Source organism: Cyprinodon variegatus, unplaced genomic scaffold (assembly GCF_000732505.1).
Source record: "Cyprinodon variegatus isolate N-32 unplaced genomic scaffold, C_variegatus-1.0 Scaffold919, whole genome shotgun sequence".
NCBI lineage: Eukaryota > Metazoa > Chordata > Actinopteri > Cyprinodontiformes > Cyprinodontidae > Cyprinodon > Cyprinodon variegatus.
The window spans coordinates 226,446-245,626 of NW_015151372.1; the positions used below are offsets into that span (position 1 = coordinate 226,446).

The 19,181-nt window shown below is 40.6% G+C and overlaps 1 protein-coding gene across 4 annotated transcripts in view; it reads right to left on the reverse strand.

Moving 5' to 3' along the window:
- LOC107099926 (RAC-gamma serine/threonine-protein kinase) overlaps window positions 1-19,181 on the reverse strand; it is a 76,897-nt gene that overhangs the window by 53,455 nt on the left and 4,261 nt on the right. For 3 of the 4 annotated variants that reach the window (XM_015398239.1, XM_015398243.1, XM_015398241.1), the window contains exon 2: window positions 11,481-11,897. In XM_015398239.1, coding sequence (XP_015253725.1) covers window positions 11,481-11,526 — 46 coding nt within the window. In that variant the 5' untranslated portion in view covers window positions 11,527-11,897. Of the gene's footprint in view, window positions 1-11,480; window positions 11,898-12,121; window positions 12,268-19,181 lie in introns of those variants that run through there. The other variant, XM_015398240.1, reaches the window with a different exon arrangement.

Here is a 19,181-nt window from a genome sequence, read left to right on the forward strand (position 1 = left end):
GACCAACATTTTCATTGTTTCCGTCTGTGTAGCAAGGCAGACTAAAGCTAGTGGTTTGGTTAATCCCGTCAGAGACAGATTACAGGTGGGAAGATATAAATAGAAAGACTGTCCCTTTAACCTGACCACCATGATTTTCCTCTCGCAGCTCAACTATTAAGCCAAGTGAAAGAAAAGCACACTGAGCTAACAGTAAGAGGTCCTAAGTAGATGTTTATGTACAGCTAAGATGCTGAGTCCTGCAAAGTAAAATGAGAAGTGCAGATTAGTATTTAGGGCCTAGACTTAGGCTCTTTGATGTCACTAAGGCACTACATGCTTACTCCCTGTGAGATGTACTTGTGTCTATTAGAGCTGGCTGGATCAGTACTACCACTGTGTGCTGGAGTGTGGTCATCAAAAGGTGTGTATGTGCCTCATGCTTCTGTGAAGTCTTTAAAGTTCACAAAGACATCAATTAATAAAGCTGAATAGAAATGGTGTAGTGATGTCAGCCAGTACAACTCCTGCTGGTTTTAGAATACTTTATTCTAGGTTTCTGTTAATATGCATCATAGAAGTGAAAAAGTAACTTGTGCTAAAAAGTGTTTTAATGTGCGTCTGGGAACCTGGATGTTTTCAGTACAGGTCTGACAACAGAATATCCCTCTAGTAAATGTGTAACCACTGTGGTAACACTCGACTCATGGTGTATCTTAGGAAGAAATTACCCCTAATACCTTAAAAAGAGAGTTTAAATAGTACATGCTATGTAGGTTTAAATTTCACAAATGATACACAGAGACAAAAAGTTACAATGGATCAAGATGAATGTTTTAATGTTGAATTGCACCCGCCCCAAAAAAAAGTTTACTGCCCCGTCATTCTCTAGAGTAGAACACAGCTTTGTGCTTTTGTGTGCACATGTAACCCATGTTTTACTAAGTAAAACATAAATATTAAATAATAAATAAACATTTAAATATTAAAGTAAATATACATTTGCTGCCTTAGCTCATACTGACACAGTGTGTCTAAGGTGCAAACAATGTTTAATCATGTTGGTTGTTTGTTCTCTTTTGGATCTGAAAGTCATGTCCCAAGTGTCTGAGCTGATTGTTCATTTCTTCAAATAAAGTAAAGGCAAACTTTTGATTACTGCTGCATGCATGCTGGGTTGCTGGGGTATTAGCATTGGTTGTGAGGTCTTACCATCCCAGAAAATGTGATATTGAAGCACTGAAGGTGCCACTATAGTGGTACCAGCAGAACACAAGGCCTGAGGTTTGAATGGCTCAGTGAGAACACTCAAGTGTCATAGCTGGCCCATCTAGGTGAAAAACATACCGTATTTTCACGACCATAAGGCACAAATAAACATCGTTTTTTTCCCCTCAAAATGTGCGGCGCGCCCTATAGTGCGGTGCGCCCTATGTGTGTTGTTACTGTGGACGTTGTTGAGACCACCATGAGAACGTTAAAGGGGGAAGTGTGGGCGTGCACGGTAGAGATACACACAACGGGGTATGAAAAGGCGTTGTTTACTGTTGTGCTTGGCTGCCACGCAAATGGACAGAAACTGCCTCCTATGGTGATTTTTAAGAGAATGACTTTGCCTAAAGAGACTTTTCTAGCTGGAGTCGTTATTAAGGTAAATAAAAAGGGCTGGATGGATGAGGAGATGAAGAAAGAGTGGCTGAGGGAGGTGTATGTAAGGAGACCAGGTGTTTTTTTCCACGCATCACCATCGCTCTTTATCTGTGACTCAATGTGTGCCCATCTCACAGCCGATGTGAAAAACAAGGTGAAACAAATGAACTCTGTGCTTGCTGTTATTCCGGGAGGTCTGACAAAGGAACTTCAACCGCTCGACATCGGTGTGAACCGGCCGTTCAAAGTAAGGCTGCGAGCGGCGTGGGACCGATGGATGACCGACGGAGACCACAGTTTCACGAAAAGTGGAAGACAGCGCCGGGCAAGTTACGCCACAGTTTGCAGATGGATTGTTGCATCATTTACGAGGAGCCGCCCGGCACGGAAAGTGACTCTGACAGCGAAGAAGGGGAAATTAGCATGTTTGATTTAGCGCAGCTGTTTAATTCAGAAACAGAGGATGATGACTTTGATGGGTTTGATTAATACTCTGAAATAAATACACGCCTTACGTGTGTGTTAAATACAGTAATGGCACACATAAGTGAGACTGCGCCTTTTAGTACGGTGCGCCTTATGGTCGTGAAAATACGGTAGTTAAAAAACAACAAACAAAAATACTATTCATTTGATCAACAAGACCAAGAAGAAATCAAGTAATTTACATGACCAAATCTACCAAGTCTTTGGCAAAGGTGGCAGATAAGCTACATTTGCAACTGTGCATAGCAGTCTCAATAAAATCACCATGTAGCATAAAGGTACATAGTGTCCTGAGGCTGGAGGAGTTACCAGGACACAGGCCAGTACACCAGGAGATGTGGGGGTGGCCGCAGGAGGGCAACAACCCAGCAGCAGGACTGCTACCTTTACTGTACCTTTGTACAAGGAGAAACAGGAGGACGATTGCTATAGCTCTTCAAAATGACCTCCAGCAGGCCGCAAATGTGTATGTCTTCACAAACTGTTAGAAACAGACTCCATGAGGATGGTATGAGGGCCACCAATGTCCAAAGATGAGAATTGTGCTCAAAGCCCAACACCATGCAAGACACTTTGCATTTGCCAGAGACCACCAGGATTGACAAATTCACCAGTGGCGCTGTGTGCTCTTTACAGGTGAAAGCAGGTTCACACTGAGCACATGTGACAGACTGGACAGACTGTGGAGACACCATGAAGACGGATCTGCTGCCTGCAACATCCTTCAGCATGACTAGTTTGGCAATGGATCAGCAATGGTGTGGAGTGGGATTTCTTTGGAGGGCCACACAGCCCTCCATGCGCAGACCAGATGTGGCATGACTGCCATTAGGTACCGAGATGAGGTCCTCAGACCCCTTGTGAGACAATATGCTGGTGCAGTTGGCCCTGGGTTCCTCACTAATGCAGGACAATGCTAGAGCTCATGTGGCTGGAGTGTGTCAGCAGTTCCTGCAAGATGAAGGCCTTGAAGCTATTGGCTTCAAGGCCTTCATTGGCCCGCCCGTTCCCCTGACCTGAATCTAATTAAGCACATCTGGGACATCATGTCCAGAAGTTGCTTGCTCTAGTCCAGGTCTGTGAGGAGATCACACAGGAGACCGTCCGCCACCCCACCAGGAGCATGCCCAGGGATTGTAGGGAGGTCATACAGGCACATGGAAGCTATACACAATACTAAGCATGATTTTCACTTGTTTTAAGGACATTACATCAAAGTTAGATTAACCTGTAGAGTGATTTTCCATCTTAAGTTTGTGTGGGACTCCAAAATCCAGGTCTCCACTGGGTGAAAAAAATTGATTTCCATTGATGATTTTGTTTTTAGCATCAATGAACAGTACAGTATATATTCAATAAGAATATTTCATTCATTCATATCTAGGATGTGTTATTTGAATGCTCTCTTTATTTTTTTGGAGTGTATATAGTTAGTTGGTAGCCTTTTTGCCACAAATTGCTACTTTTCTACAAATTAGAACTACATATGTGACTACATATGTGACACAAATACATCTTTATAAAAAAAAAAAGGAAAAAAGGTCTCATTTTAACAATATAAACATTCTTTCCCAACATAATAAACTGCATCATTAAAACATGACTTGATTGCAGTAGAAGTCTTGACTATTATGGTTACGGAAAGTACTGGTGCATTATGGGCCTGCCTCCCACGATGTGATTGGTCCCTTCTGCTTTAGACTGGATGGTATTGAGCCTTATTAGAATACCTGATGCCCTATGTAAGTCAGTATGGCTACCCAGGCTACGAGGTAAGTGGAATAGAAATTTAAAAGGTGGGGTTTTTTTTAGGCTAGTGTCAGTGAGAAGAGATGACAGACCTCTCAGTTGTCTCCTAAATACTTAGATTAAATCCCAAGGAGGGTGCACTAAGATAAAAATGTTACTTACTGCTACTATAAAAAAAAAAAAAAAAACATACATAATAATACATAACAATAAATACCATTGATCAATATTAAAAACATTACAGTGATAGGATTTTTTTTACCCATTCAGGAACCCCAAATCTATGTGAAGCTTAAAGAATATTGTTCTACTTGTTCCACAGTCCCTCAGGCATTGGCCTTATCCTCTTGCTTCTACTCATGACCAAATCTAAATTTCAATGGAACTCCTGCCATATGAATATTTTATTATTTGATTAAATTTGACCTTTTATTTAATTTATAAAAATATAACTGCAAGCAAGTAGTGCAGATTTGCAGACCTCGGTGCAAGTAAGTGCTACCACTTTGCACATTGGTTTGCCTAAACCAACCATACCCACCTACACTCAGGCATGCCTACGCTGATCATCCCAAAGCCTACTCCAAACAGCCCTCTGTACCACAGGAAGTCAACAACACTCAGCCTCTCTGGTCTAATCTCTGTGTTGCCACATGTAAACATAGATTCTAGATTTCCACTTGTACTCAGATGCCTTTACAAGAAAGAACAGAGCTGCCACTCTCAATGGATCCTGACAGTAGTTGAAAGAAAACTGGGCCAACAGTTGAAAGGTTCCTACAGTAGAAAGAAACAGGTATAAAAGACCCTCTCAATATGGAGAGAGAATGTTTGTGTGTTTGTTTATGTTAAGACATTCAAATTATTACATTTGAGAATGTAAAAAAGAATTTTTAATTAAATGATGATTTTAAAACAGTCTGGCATGTATGCCAGTATGGCATGTTGGTTTATATTTCATACACTTAAAATGAGAAAATACTTAATAGCAGCACTACAACTTCTTTTTATAAGAATAGGCTTAATTAAAACAAAATATACACATCATAAACTGATTAATGATGTAGCGATGAGAATCAGCAGTAAGTAGTGTCTGAGCAAATCTTCAAGCATCCATCCCTATTGTGATCCAATGTTTGAGGTCAGCATTTTGATCATCCTCGGCTGCAAACTAATCGCATTATGCAACCCCCCCTTTCATCCCCTCTTGCTTCCGCTATCCAAGTTGTGCATACGCAATGATCAGCACTCCATTCATTGATCCGTTCATTCATTTATCCAAGACTGCCTCACTCTACATTAGTTCATTCACATCGCCCATCCATTAAACCTCCTGCTGGCAATAGCTTTAAAAAGATGCTTCTATCAAAGGAGATCTTACTGATATCAAACTGTTAAAACGTCCACAGCTACCTAGCTCAAAACATAAACAGACGAACAAGGTCATGTTTAAGTGGAGAAACAGCTAAACTCTCTTTACCGATGGCTAGTACCGGTACTTAAAAAAACAACTAAATTCTTGAAATAAATGTATCCTAACTGCTGGTGTTACTAGTGTCAACTATTAGCACATTAAGCCAAATATTAATAAAACTAATTGTTTGAAGATTCAAATGTCTTTCATTTTCATATCCCTTTTGATACTTGCAGTTCCTGCCTCTGCTTTCTGTGGTGGCTGCATCTGTCACAAACTATCGGTCTCTCTGTCTCCCTTTCCTGTGCGGTTTGTCTGTGGACTCTGCAGACTGGTCCTTCTGTGCTGTGCTGTCAGTCTGTCTGGCTCACTGCCATTATCTGCAGTGTAGAGTGAGTCATTCTTAGGACAATGGAGATGGTTTGTAAAGCCACGCTGGAGAGTACACTTCCTCCGGATGTGCAAGGGGATACCATTCATAACAAAGCCGGCACTGTCTGCCTATCGGCTACTGCTGAGGATGTGCATGGATCCAAGCTTTGGAGGAAAGGGGGGGGCAGAGAGAGAAGGGATACAAGGTGATGGAGATGAAAAAAGGAATGAGAATCGAAGAAAGGAGAAGAGAGGGACACAGCAAACAGTGGCAGAAACAGTGGCTGGTGATTGATATCAGAGATCTGGCACTGCCACCTGATCCAGCCAGCCTCCAGCAGCACTGAACTCACTGAACTCACTGAGCCAAGATGGCTGCTCCTCTGCACTGCACCCAATGAACTCCAAAGCAGGAATATGTGTACAGTAAAGCAAATATAGTTGCTCCAGAGAGATTAAAGAACATAAGAAAGAACAAATAATTGAAGAAGTGACGTCTTTCATTCCAATTCCAAACCAGGAAAGCTCATGTTGAGATGCGTGAAATGTCTCTATATCATAAGGGCTAAAGCTATGATCTGAGCTATGCATTTTATAGGTTTGGTTTGCACAAAGATGTCAAACTAACTGGATGGAAGAGAGAAATATATAAACTATACGGGAAATATTGCAAGAAATAATTACATTATTCTTTTTAATTCTATGTATTTTATCCTTATAATCCCAGCAGAATCAACCTGTGATTTAAGAACTTGTAACAAATGGTTTTAGTTTAAGGTTTTATACATACATACTTTACAACTGAATTTAAGGCCTAATTGCAACTTTTAATTTAGGTGGTAAATAACAGGTATAACTGAGTTCTACTGAGATCATAGATTTTATATACAAGATCCAACAGGAAATGTGTGCTGGTTACCAGGATTTAGAGATAGCTTAAATGGCACTGCGCACGCATCAGTATATATATATATATCTTTTTATTTCAACTATATAAACACACCATGTTTAAGTCTTAACAGTGTATGCTGATAACACTCTAAAGTCTGATGTGCGATCTGTTAAAAATCTGCAACAAGGCTCTCTTCACTTTGACATACAGCAGCTTTTATTTTCTGTATCTTTGCTTAAAAAAAATGAAAAATCCTGGAGAACAATGAGGTGTGTCCAAGAAAAGAAGATGCGGTTCTCCTTGTGTGTCCCCTCCCTCCTGACCATCTGCTATACTGACTGCTGTGTGTGCTGATGCTGCTGAAGGTAACAGTATCCACCAGGGCAGTGGCTCAGAGTGACCCCTGTAGCCTCACATGGGTTGAAATAAGATAAAGCCCTGGCAGTAGCAGAAATTATAAAGGCTGTTCCTGCTGTTGACCGAGAAGGGAAACACAAGCAATTCCTCCCAAATGTCATTCCTCAAAAACAGGGGACTTCTCGAATTGAAGTGGTCAGTAAGTGTTTGCTTTAACTAAAAGATCACATTTTAAGCTGTCCTCGATGTATACTTCGTAAGAGGTGCTAGGATTGCACAGCTTGCATGATTTCCTTACACAAAGAAATGATGCAGCTGGTTGCACTCCACACCCTGATTCAGTGAAAGGAGGAAGGAAACCCTAGTCATGTCAGTGTGTAAACAAAGACAGGGTCATTAAAGGATATACTGTATTTGGTGGAAAACATGTCCCAGAGATTTGTGTAAATATTCTGGAAGGATTCATTTCTCTATAGATGAATAAAATGAGTAATTTCCATCAGTACTTCTGCTGCAGGGTTTACTTCTGCTGCATCATACGTCTAGTTGATAAGAAAAACAAAACAGAAAAAAACGTCATGGCTGATTTTTGTATTTAAGCATCACTACAGTTGATCACTCGTCCGTTACGTCTAAATTTATGAGCGGGAAAGTTGTGTAATGTTTGATTAGTTTTTATAACGGTAGTTTGTCAAACAAAAGCTCCATTTCTCCAAATCAGTTCCATCATAAAACATGCAAAGGTTTCCCATGACTTCATGACCGTTTAGAGTCTTCCACATCCCTGATGTGAACTTTTCTTTCAAAAGAATAATAAATTATGTCTATTACCAAGAACAAAGCAATGCAGAAGGGCTGCAGAGTAAACAACACGTATTTAAAAAAAATAATGCTTACTATATCCGTTAGAGACCCTTATTAAAAAAGGCACCAATCAAAGGTTTTCAGTCTAAAATCAATTTGAGCCTTTTTTTGTTTTTGTTTTGTGCCATTTACCTGCAACCTGCTATTATGAAAAGTATTTTTTTAATTGTTTTCAGATCATCACTCTTCCTCCCTGTTCCTCCTGCCTGCCTTTCCACCACTACAAGGTTCAGGACCTTCAGTTGTTCTGCACCTCAACTCAGGAATTCACCACTTTACCAAACGCCATCTACCTCTCATGTTCATGTTCAAACCTTAAGCCCCATCTCTTTATGTTCAAACCTTAGGCCCCATCTCTTTAGAGTACCTCCCCCTTCTTAACTTATCCTAATGCATATTTTTCTTATTCATGTTCTTCTGTAGTGTTTAATTTTACCGCATGTTTGCTTTTAGCTGTCGAGCATCCTTGAACGTCCTGGCACCTCTAAATAAAAAGCATCATAATTGCCATTTTTACAGAACTTCACTCAATGTGTATATAAGAAAAGTATTTTTTTTTATTACTATTTATATACCAAAAATGTAAAAGTTAAAAGTTTTGGTATGATTAAATAACAATAAAAAAAATAAAAATCTAAACTTCTTCGTAAGAAAATAGCTTCCTGGTAACACGCCTGTATAATATTGAAAACATACAGTTAACACCTGCCAGCGATCAGCAGACCCAAACAACAGGAAGAAGATTAATTTAATTTCTCTATTTATAATAATAACTGTTATAGAATCAAACAAAACAAATTACATAACCCTGGAAAGAAATACCAGCTGTGCTGCTCCCATCAACACCTTTGTTTATAGATGTTGGAGATCGGCCTGTTTTTCCAGTGTAGTCCTGTTTCTCTGACCTAGACTGCCTGGATGTGCTCTCCTCATCCTCTGACATGGGAGCTGGCTCGGAGCTCGTCTGCCTGACTGTGTGCTTTTTGTATCTCTGCTTCTGTCTCCTTGAACCCCAGTCAGCCTCAGCACATGGCCACGCACACTGGGCCTGGTTCTGTTGGAGGTTTCTTCCTGTTAAAAGGAAGTCTTTCCTTTCCACTGTCGCTACAAGCATGATTAGTGTGAGGGATTGCATTTGAGTCAATGAGTCGATGCAATCAACTAGTTTTCCTTAGATAGAAAACTTTGAATTAGTTTGACTGTATGATCTGGTGAACTGTAAAGTGTCTTGAGATGACTTGTGTTGTGAATTGGCACTATAGAAATAAACTGAATTGAACTGAATAAGAAATAAACCTTTTCCGCTGATGAACAAATTGGGTTGGGCCGGTTGACGGTATCAAGGTATGTCCAGATTTGAAAAGTTTTCAGTGATGCACTTATCAAATATTAAAAATCTGTATGGGTCCCAATATTGAAGAAAATTCTAGATTGGGTATTGGTAAAAATGGGCCTGATAACTAGGGGTAGATGTATTCAGTCCATTTCTATAAAAACTGTTTATTGTATTCATCATTATCAAGACATTTCTTTAATCATAATATAGATTAATTGTCACATAGTAAATAAAGATCTAAAATTGCTGAAATGACAGATTAATATTGACTTTTTTTTTTTTCACTGCTGTGTCAGAACACAGATCAATGCATTTTAATGTGCCTAAAGTGTGCAGTTAAGTGATTAAAATCCCATTTCTTTATGTCTCTGTCCTGAAGAAGCCTATTCTAAATGCAGTATTTCTTATTGATGACGGCATTATCATTGTGCCTACAGTTTCCTTTATTGATATCATGCTAGAACAACAAAATATCATAATCAGTTTCATTTCATATAACATGCTGCACACTACTGGTCAGCTTGCTAAAAAGGGTCGATGTAAGCAGCAGGCTTCAGGCTAGCTGCTCGAATGAAGATCCCATGATTCTAATATCAGCTAATCTCTAAAGAGTGGAACCAACTTATAGACTGATAATGAATTTAGTTAGGTGTTATGTCTCTTTATGATAATAATAGGTCTACATTATTAGAAATAAAACATTTTATATTTAAACAGCAGTTGAAATGACTGTTACTTTTCATTTTAATTCTTTGTGTTATCACAATGAAATCATTGTACTTTTTTATAACCCTGTGATCATACTGGCCCCTTTCCAGTAATCAGCTAATAAATAGAATGCAAGCAATACACAAACTCAATTTAATATCTGGAGGTTCCTGACCTTAGAGGGATAGACATGGAAGTCATCATTTAACCTCTTAGTTTCATTTACTTAAGCAGAAAGTGTCACAGATTCAATCCTGGAGAACCTGCCATGCATGGAAGATGCACAGCTTCTCTGGTTTAGGTACTCGTCTGTCTAATGACTAAGACTGCAGTCTTTGCTGTATCACGACCCGGACAGTGAGTCAGCACTCTGACCCTGCAATTCTCCCCACACTCAGCTACAGACAAAGATTTATCATGGGACGCAGACAAACATTCATATTCCTGACACTAAACAGGCTCCTCCTCCTTCCCTGCCCTACCTCTCCCTCACACCAGCATCACAGAGTCGTGACTGAGGGCGATTCTGTCCTCTTAATATGCACAGACAACTCAGGATCCCACTGGTACGTCGGCAGACAAACCCCCCCGCCGGCGCTTACAGACTGCACGCTCTACTAGTGTGTATGCTTGCTGCTTCAGTGAGAGAGCATCCTCCTGTAAGGCGAGGAGCAGCGTGTTCACCTGGAGTGCTCCTGGAGCGAGCCTACATTACCCAGAAACCCGCTGTCTGTTGTGTTTCCATGTCACTTCCTGCTTGGCAGCTCCTGCTGCACATTCCTAGACACCATCACAGAGTGAAGTGGATGATGTTCATTGGCCTAAAAGACTGGAAATCCCCCCATTCCCCAACACACACATATTTAATCACATACAGCCAGATCCGAGGCTGGAGGGATCGCCACCATCTACGGACACACAAACCAACACACACATGCTTTTTTACGCTATAAAAAGCAACAAATAAAAATACATCTTCGGGTGGTGATGCTGACATCACACAGTTAACATTTACATATTTCAGCTGATTCTGGATCAGATTCACCTGTTGCAACCATCATGGGAACGTCTGAGAACAGGGAAGTACCATTCCTGACCGTTACACTGTCTTTCGCTCGTTTGGTTTGTAAACAGGATGTGTTGTCACAGTCCTTTCTACACTTTAACTGCTCCCGCCGCCCCGTGTCATAAGACCGTCAGCGGCGCTGTTCAGGACATCCCCTTACCTGGATTCACACGCTGCGTGGTGAAAAACCCACTTCAGAGGGCAGAACCAACTGGATTTCACAGCAGCACCCTAGCATGACACAACACTGCGACGCCGGCAATGTCACCACGGGGATCTGTTGGATGTTACTACAGTAACACACACACATGCATGCACATTCTCCCAGCTTTTCAGACATAATCTGACTGTATAAAATAGGGATTTAGCAAGCTAGCAGTCAGTCAGGCTTACGGCACAGAGACACATGACTAACGCAAACACACGCAGGGTACACTAGGTGATCAGAAATCCATGTGATCACACACACACACAGTCAGTGGCGAGGAATGAGATTCTCCCGGCCGGTACATGTGGGCCGGCACGGCCGAAGCCCCTGGTCTAGACCGGGAGGACTGAGACAAGAAGCGCAGAGGAGGGGAGCGGATGGGGATCTGGATGTACTCACCCCTTTTCTGGAGCCATCCCTCTCTAACGATGGTGACATCGCTCATGGTTCCTTCACGCCGAGTCTGATGCCGTTACACGCCTGCTCCGCACAGCCAGAGAGGGAGGGGAGGGAGGGGAGGAGAGGAGAAAGAGAGGGAGAAGAGGAGGAGGGGGGGGCGGCTCTCCCAGTCTCCGCGTCACTCTCCCTCCCTTTCTTCCTTCCTTTCCCGTTCACCCTCTAACTCACGCAGCCTCTCTCTCGCCGTCTGACACAAACACACAGACGCACATAAACCAGCGGCGTGGACGTCTCAGTGTGTGTTTGCTTCCTGTCGTGGCTTATCTCCCTCTATTCTTCGTCTTCTCCTCCTCCTCCACCTCCTCTTCCTCTCACGTTCCCTCTCCAGACCTTTCTCCTCACCAGTAGTGACTCGGCCTGGAAGGAAGTGAAAGAAGAAAAAACAAACATGAAATAAAAAAAAGAAGCTTGAAGCTCTTTCACAATATCTGACAAGACAAACAACTTGTTATTGAGAGGACGAAACCTTCCTCTAAACCCCCCCCGCCCAGCAATACACCCGGTTCCTGTTTCTATTACCAACACACTCTCTGATAAACAGGATGAAATATTGCAGAGCCCTTTCTGAGGCAAAAACTGACCTTGATTTCCAAGCTGATATCACCAAGCACCACCTCTCATTCATTCAAAGATTCATTTCTATATATATTTTTTCTCAGCACTGAGCAGACACACAGAGCATGAAAAGCAACCCTCCCTTCTTGGTTTATGTGACTCTACATAAAAAAAAAAAAGTGAGTCGATGTGTGGATCTGGGAATTGTCTTGTCTGTATTCGAGGAGCGGGGGAGATCATCTCAGGACCGTGGAGTACAGCCCGGTTAAAAATAGCATCCACGGCAGTTAGGGATGCTCTCTCTCGCACTCTTTCTCTCTGCGAATCTCGGCACTTCTCTACCGTCTCCCACCCCCGCCCCTCTCCCTCTCTGCCGTGGTTCACCTCAAATGCACCCTACTACGCGGCACGACGCTCAGCAGCACTGCCGCCTGAATGGAGAGCTGCGGTTAGCGCAGCCGGCGTAGTCGTGTAGATGGGAATCAGTATTCACATCAGCCTCTGTCTGCGCTGCCACAGACATCTGGAGGGACTGCAGCGTCAGGCCAAGGCAGGAACACACCCACAGACACCTACACCTTTTTTTTTACGTTGAGGTAGCAGAATCGTGACTGCTGGTAATCCTCAGTCATGATGCTTTCATAACCAGATTTTGAGGATTTTGTATTCCATAGAAAAAACACATATTCTATGGTATTTACATGAGTGTGGTTAATGCTGCTTCTCATGTGACATGGATGTCATAGGAACATAGTTCCTATATATATATATATATATATATATACATTTATTTTTCTCTAAAAGTTGAGCCTTACAACAACAGAAAATTGTTGCACTCTTTGGTAAAACAGTTTTTCACATAATGAACTTTTCCATACTGATTCAAAAACACAAACTCCTAATATTTTAACTGGTTCCAGGTTTATAAGTTAAAATATCAGAACAAGCTCATCCAGATTGAACTAAGTGCATCTGGGAAGCCATTAAACTACTTCTTTCAAGTCTAACTACAGATTGTCAACCGGATCGACTCCCAGATTTCGACTGGGCCATTTTCCTACATGAAGGTGGTTTGATCTAAACCACTGCTTGCATGTTTGGTATGAATGTCTTCCTTCTGGAAGGCGAACATTATCTCCAGGGGAACATGGTACAGATTCCATTTTTTTTTTCATCCATCCATCAATGCATCCATCAACCTGCTTCCATGCTCCTGCAGCAAGAAGCTGCCAGCCGTTTATGATTTTGGTTAATTAAGGGTAAAGGGTCATGTTAGCTGCCTTCCATCAGTTATCATGACCAGAGCATCTCCTTCCGCATGTCTGCCACATCCCACTTTCTGTCTGTTTCAAGACACTCCCCTCAAATTGTTGCGCCAGTCCAATATTTCTATGTAGCACCTTCGTACAGAATCGGAGCGTTCTGCTCAGCCTCATTCACTTGTTGTACTAAATGTATAATTTCTGAAGCCAATTGGTTGCCATATATTTTTATTTACAAATTCACATAACACATTTTTTATTGAAAAAAATAAATAAATAAAAAAAATACATTGTTTTCTGTTCAGCTCACACTGATGTTTGTAGTTTTGTGACAACATGTAAGGGTTGTAAATACCTTTGTGAAAGGATATTAACTATCACATTTGAAGCATGTGATGCTATGAAAGAAAGAGAATCAATCATATGTGATATTAAAGCAAAGACTTTGGCCCCACAAACTTTTTAAAACTATTTAACCTGTAGACTTCAATATTTATTGCAGATAAAAATATGAAAGTGAAGTATTGGTAGATTCTTTAGGCTTTAATTCCTTCGGAAAGAAGCTTCAAGGGTAAATCCATTAGTGCAATCCTCTTTTCAGGTCACAGGAGAACTCCTTGCCTCTTCTTACCTCAGAACAATTTTCCTAAAACCAATCAGTGGCCTCATATGAACTTGGGCAGAACTCGATCAACAGTAAGGAATCCACCATCATTTTAAAACAAAGGCCAATTGGACGGGACACATTGTTACATTAGGCACACAGAAGATGTGTGTTTCAAAGGCATTAATTGCGTGGATCTGAAGCACAATAAAAGCACTTCCAATGTAATCAATGTAGCTTCCTGGAGCAGACATGAGTCTGCTTCCTGACGTTTGGGAGATGTTATTCCAGACCAACCAATCAGCGCTACCCAAACACTAATGGAGGAGACTCAACTCTTTCACATTGATTGATTGATTGATTGATTGATTGACTTTATTGATCTCACATTGGAGAAATGTACTTGTTACATCAGCTCAAATAGTCAAAGAAGAAGAATGTGCCAAAGGAAGAAAAAGGTGCATGGGATATATACAGTATGCGTCCACATGTGACAGCTTTTTTTTTTTTTCACATACCTTTTCTGGTACTTCTCTGGTGGATATGGAAGATCTAGAAAGAACATTTCAGGTTTTCTACGTTGGACCAATCACAAGTTGCAACCATAAGATTCTATTACTTCATTCATTAAGATTGCATAGATGATGACCTGACTTTGAATGTTCTTAGAAAATGACATAAAAATGCAATCCTAACTTTAAATAATATGTCAAAGCAAAATGTGTCACCTTGGGGTGAGCTCACACTGATTACTGTGGGGCTGCTGTGTTCCCCAGGTCCTTACATACTGCTAACCTAATATATTTAAGCCGGGCATACACTCTGTGATATTTTCAATCGTTGCACGCAGCTACGGCTCAAACTGAGCGGCGAAACCGCAGGGTTTAAAAGTTCACAGCTCACGATGTATGTTCTTCCACTGTGTGGCCCCGCGCTCTGATGCGATCAAACTGCTCACACTGCACGTCCAAAAACCGCATGTCGGACTCAGCGTGGAGAAATGGCGCAGGTCAGAATGGCTAATCTGGATGAGGAAGAACTCCATTGTTTGCATCAGACTGTTGAAACTCTAACCAAGGCGCTGCATCACACTTGAAAACATCATATTTGCACTACCAACGTGGCTGATTTTTTTAATAATACCTTTAAATAGAACATAACTCAATGTTCTACTGCATTTTGCAGCATATTTATTCATTTTTGCCCCATGACTTTAAACTAGTTTTCCCTTTCTCCTACACTGCTTACATACTGATCACTGCTGCACTTTATAAATGGTAATGTTCCTTTCACTGTTGAAAAGCTGTATGCATCGAAATCTATTTTTGGCTTAAAGCATGTTGTGATTGGGATCTAGGTCATGAGATTCCAGGAATTGAATTGGAAAAACTTATGTTCATCATGGCACTATTATTCGCGTGAAGCACAATCTCAACTAATTTTTTTTATAAGATATCAAATAGATCCTACTGACCTCTTCAAAACTTTTAAGACTAAAACTCAGAAACAGTGACTAATGTTGGAGATATAATGGAAAGGTTGGAACTCTGGTGCATATGTTATATGAGTGTGACAAAACTAAAGACATGTGGAATGCAATAATTTTGTTTGTGAATAAGGTGTTGAGCACACATTTGGTCAAAAACCCTGCATTATGCCTGTTGGGATTACTTCCAGATAACAATAAAATGTCAAAACATCAAAAATCTTGGTGCTGTTCAGCTATGAAAGCAGGGTGCAGGATAACTTTACACCACAAAAAAATCTCCCAGTCAGTCCATGTTTAAGGAGTGGATACAGGTTCTAAGTTCAATGGCCATCTACGAACGGGTCACCTATAGGGTGGCTGAGAGGGAAGACATATTCAATGAGGTGTGCGGCCAATTCCTAGCTCAATTGCTGGACATGTAAGGATGTCTCCTTCTACTTAGATTTTATTAGATACAGGAACAGGATTTCTATAATAGACTTTCTAGGGTGTTTTAGTGTTGTCTTGTTTTGTGATTTATGTTATATGTTGTAGGTCTGGCTTCTTGCATTGTTGCTGGGCTGATTTTTTTAATTACTATTATTGCCTTGTTCTATTGTTATTTGCGTAGGGAAAAAATAAGGAAAAGCTGGACAGTTGCTGATATTTGCACACAAGATGTTTTTCAGATCTATGTTACTGTAACAAGATAATGGATGCTTTTCTGTATCTGTCTGACAAAAAAAACAAAAAACAATAAAAAATATATATATATATAAATAACACATCTGCCCCTATTGATTGGCCCTATTTCTCCACCCTATATCGGATCTAAAATTTTCTTCAATATCGTTACCGGAGCTCAGAAATGGCACTCGAGAGAACAGAAGTTTAAGCGGGTTTTTCTTTTTCCCCCAGTGCTNACCTGACTTTGAATGTTCTTAGAAAATGACATAAAAATGCAATCCTAACTTTAAATAATATGTCAAAGCAAAATTTGTCACCTTGGGGTGAGCTCACACTGATTACTGTGGGGCTGCTGTGTTCCCCAGGTCCTTACATACTGCTAACCTAATATATTTAAGCCGGGCATACACTCTGTGATATTTTCAATCGTTGCACGCAGCTACGGCTCAAACTGAGCGGCGAAACCGCAGGGTTTAAAAGTTCACAGCTCACGATGTATGTTCTTCCACTGTGCGGCCCCGCGCTCTGATGCGATCAAACTGCTCACACTGCACGTCCAAAAACCGCATGTCGGACTCAGCGTGGAGAAATGGCGCAGGTCAGAATGGCTAATCTGGATGAGGAAGAACTCCATTGTTTGCATCAGACTGTTGAAACTCTAACCAAGGCGCTGCATCACACTTAAAAAAACATCAAATTTGCACTACCAACGTGGCTGATTTTTTTAATAATACCTTTAAATAGAACATAACTCAATGTTCTACTGCATTTTGCAGCATATTTATTCATTTTTGCCCCATGACTTTAAACTAGTTTTCCCTTTCTCCTACACTGCTTACATACTGATCACTGCTGCACTTTATAAATGGTAATGTTCCTTTCACTGTTGAAAAGCTGTATGCATCGAAATCTATTTTTGGCTTAAAGCATGTTGTGATTGGGATCTAGGTCATGAGATTCCAGGAATTGAATTGGAAAAACTTATGTTCATCATGGCACTATTATTCGCGTGAAGCACAATCTCAACTAATTTTTTTTATAAGATATCAAATAGATCCTACTGACCTCTTCAAAACTTTTAAGACTAAAACTCAGAAACAGTGACTAATGTTGGAGATATAATGGAAAGGTTGGAACTCTGGTGCATATGTTATATGAGTGTGACAAAACTAAAGACATGTGGAATGCAATAATTTTGTTTGTGAATAAGGTGTTGAGCACACATTTGGTCAAAAACCCTGCATTATGCCTGTTGGGATTACTTCCAGATAACAATAAAATGTCAAAACATCAAAAATCTTGGTGCTGTTCAGCTATGAAAGCAGGGTGCAGGATAACTTTACACCACAAAAAAATCTCCCAGTCAGTCCATGTTTAAGGAGTGGATACAGGTTCTAAGTTCAATGGCCATCTACGAACGGGTCACCTATAGGGTGGCTGAGAGGGAAGACATATTCAATGAGGTGTGCGGCCAATTCCTAGCTCAATTGCTGGACATGTAAGGATGTCTCCTTCTACTTAGATTTTATTAGATACAGGAACAGGATTTCTATAATAGACTTTCTAGGGTGTTTTAGTGTTGTCTTGTTTTGTGATTTATGTTATATGTTGTAGGTCTGGCTTCTTGCATTGTTGCTGGGCTGATTTTTTTAATTACTATTATTGCCTTGTTCTATTGTTATTTGCGTAGGGAAAAAATAAGGAAAAGCTGGACAGTTGCTGATATTTGCACACAAGATGTTTTTCAGATCTATGTTACTGTAACAAGATAATGGATGCTTTTCTGTATCTGTCTGACAAAAAAAACAAAAAACAATAAAAAATATATATATATATAAATAACACATCTGCCCCTATTGATTGGCCCTATTTCTCCACCCTATATCGGATCTAAAATTTTCTTCAATATCGTTACCGGAGCTCAGAAATGGCACTCGAGAGAACAGAAGTTTAAGCGGGTTTTTCTTTTTCCCCCAGTGCTTCAATGGGAAAACTCGTTACCCGTGCGCATAAATATTCCTGTTTTGTTTACGCTTTTTGATTTAGCATAAGATGACGGGGTGAATTCTGAAATTCACCAAGACTCTTTCCCCATCTGGCTTCCAGGCTTGTGAAATGCAGGAACTTGATGCACAGGCATCTAGCCAAACAGCCTTCTTATGGAGTTGATCTGCTCATCTGAATCAAGTGTACACATTAATAATCAGTGTTTGGCAGTAGCGCTTTTACAAGGAACGCAATATTAGTTTAACCACATATCACAGTAGTATGGTCATAACATTGCTGTTTTCTACATCAAATAACTTTTCAGTAATAATGCTACTTTTGTGGCCAAGAACCAGAGTAGCGACCCCAAAGACCACATTTTCCCAAGCATTTCTAAACATTAAACGCATCTCTCCTCCTGCTCCCCTGGCACAAACACATTTTAACTTTGTATACCTATCATTCCTGTTTCCAACCCTAACCTTAGACTCTGTATAAAAAAAGCTTGTGAGAATTGTCTGATGCAGGGATGGAGAACATGCAGATGGACACAATGGAGAAGGAGGAGGAGTAGGCAGAGCTGTCTTTATGAAGTCCAAGATGTCCATCACAAACTTAGGTACACAGGTAGCTACATTCAGCTGTTTGCTGTAATTAACACAATCAGCGAGAAAAAAATAACAGCTAACATAGCACTACCAAAAAAACATGAATGGGTTCGCTAGTTTTTAATACATAGTTAAATACTACCCATTTTCTAGAAAATAGCCTGCTTTGGGGACCGACGGGTCCTTATGAGGGAAATGACTGTTTTTGGGTCAGGGGTCCCATTTAAGACTAAGGTGTGTACTAAGTTTAGGTTTAGGGTAAGGGTCACTGTTAGGCTGTAGAAATCTAAGGAAGCCAATGGAAAGGCCCCCACAAATATATTTAGATAAGTTTGCTGTGTATGTGTGTGTTATAAATGCACATGTAAGACAAGAAAAGTTAGGAGAAGCAGAACAGCAACAGTTTGTGCAGAGCTTTTGATCTCTACAAAAAAAATGTTGGTCAATTTAAACATGTTTTTGTAGATGGTA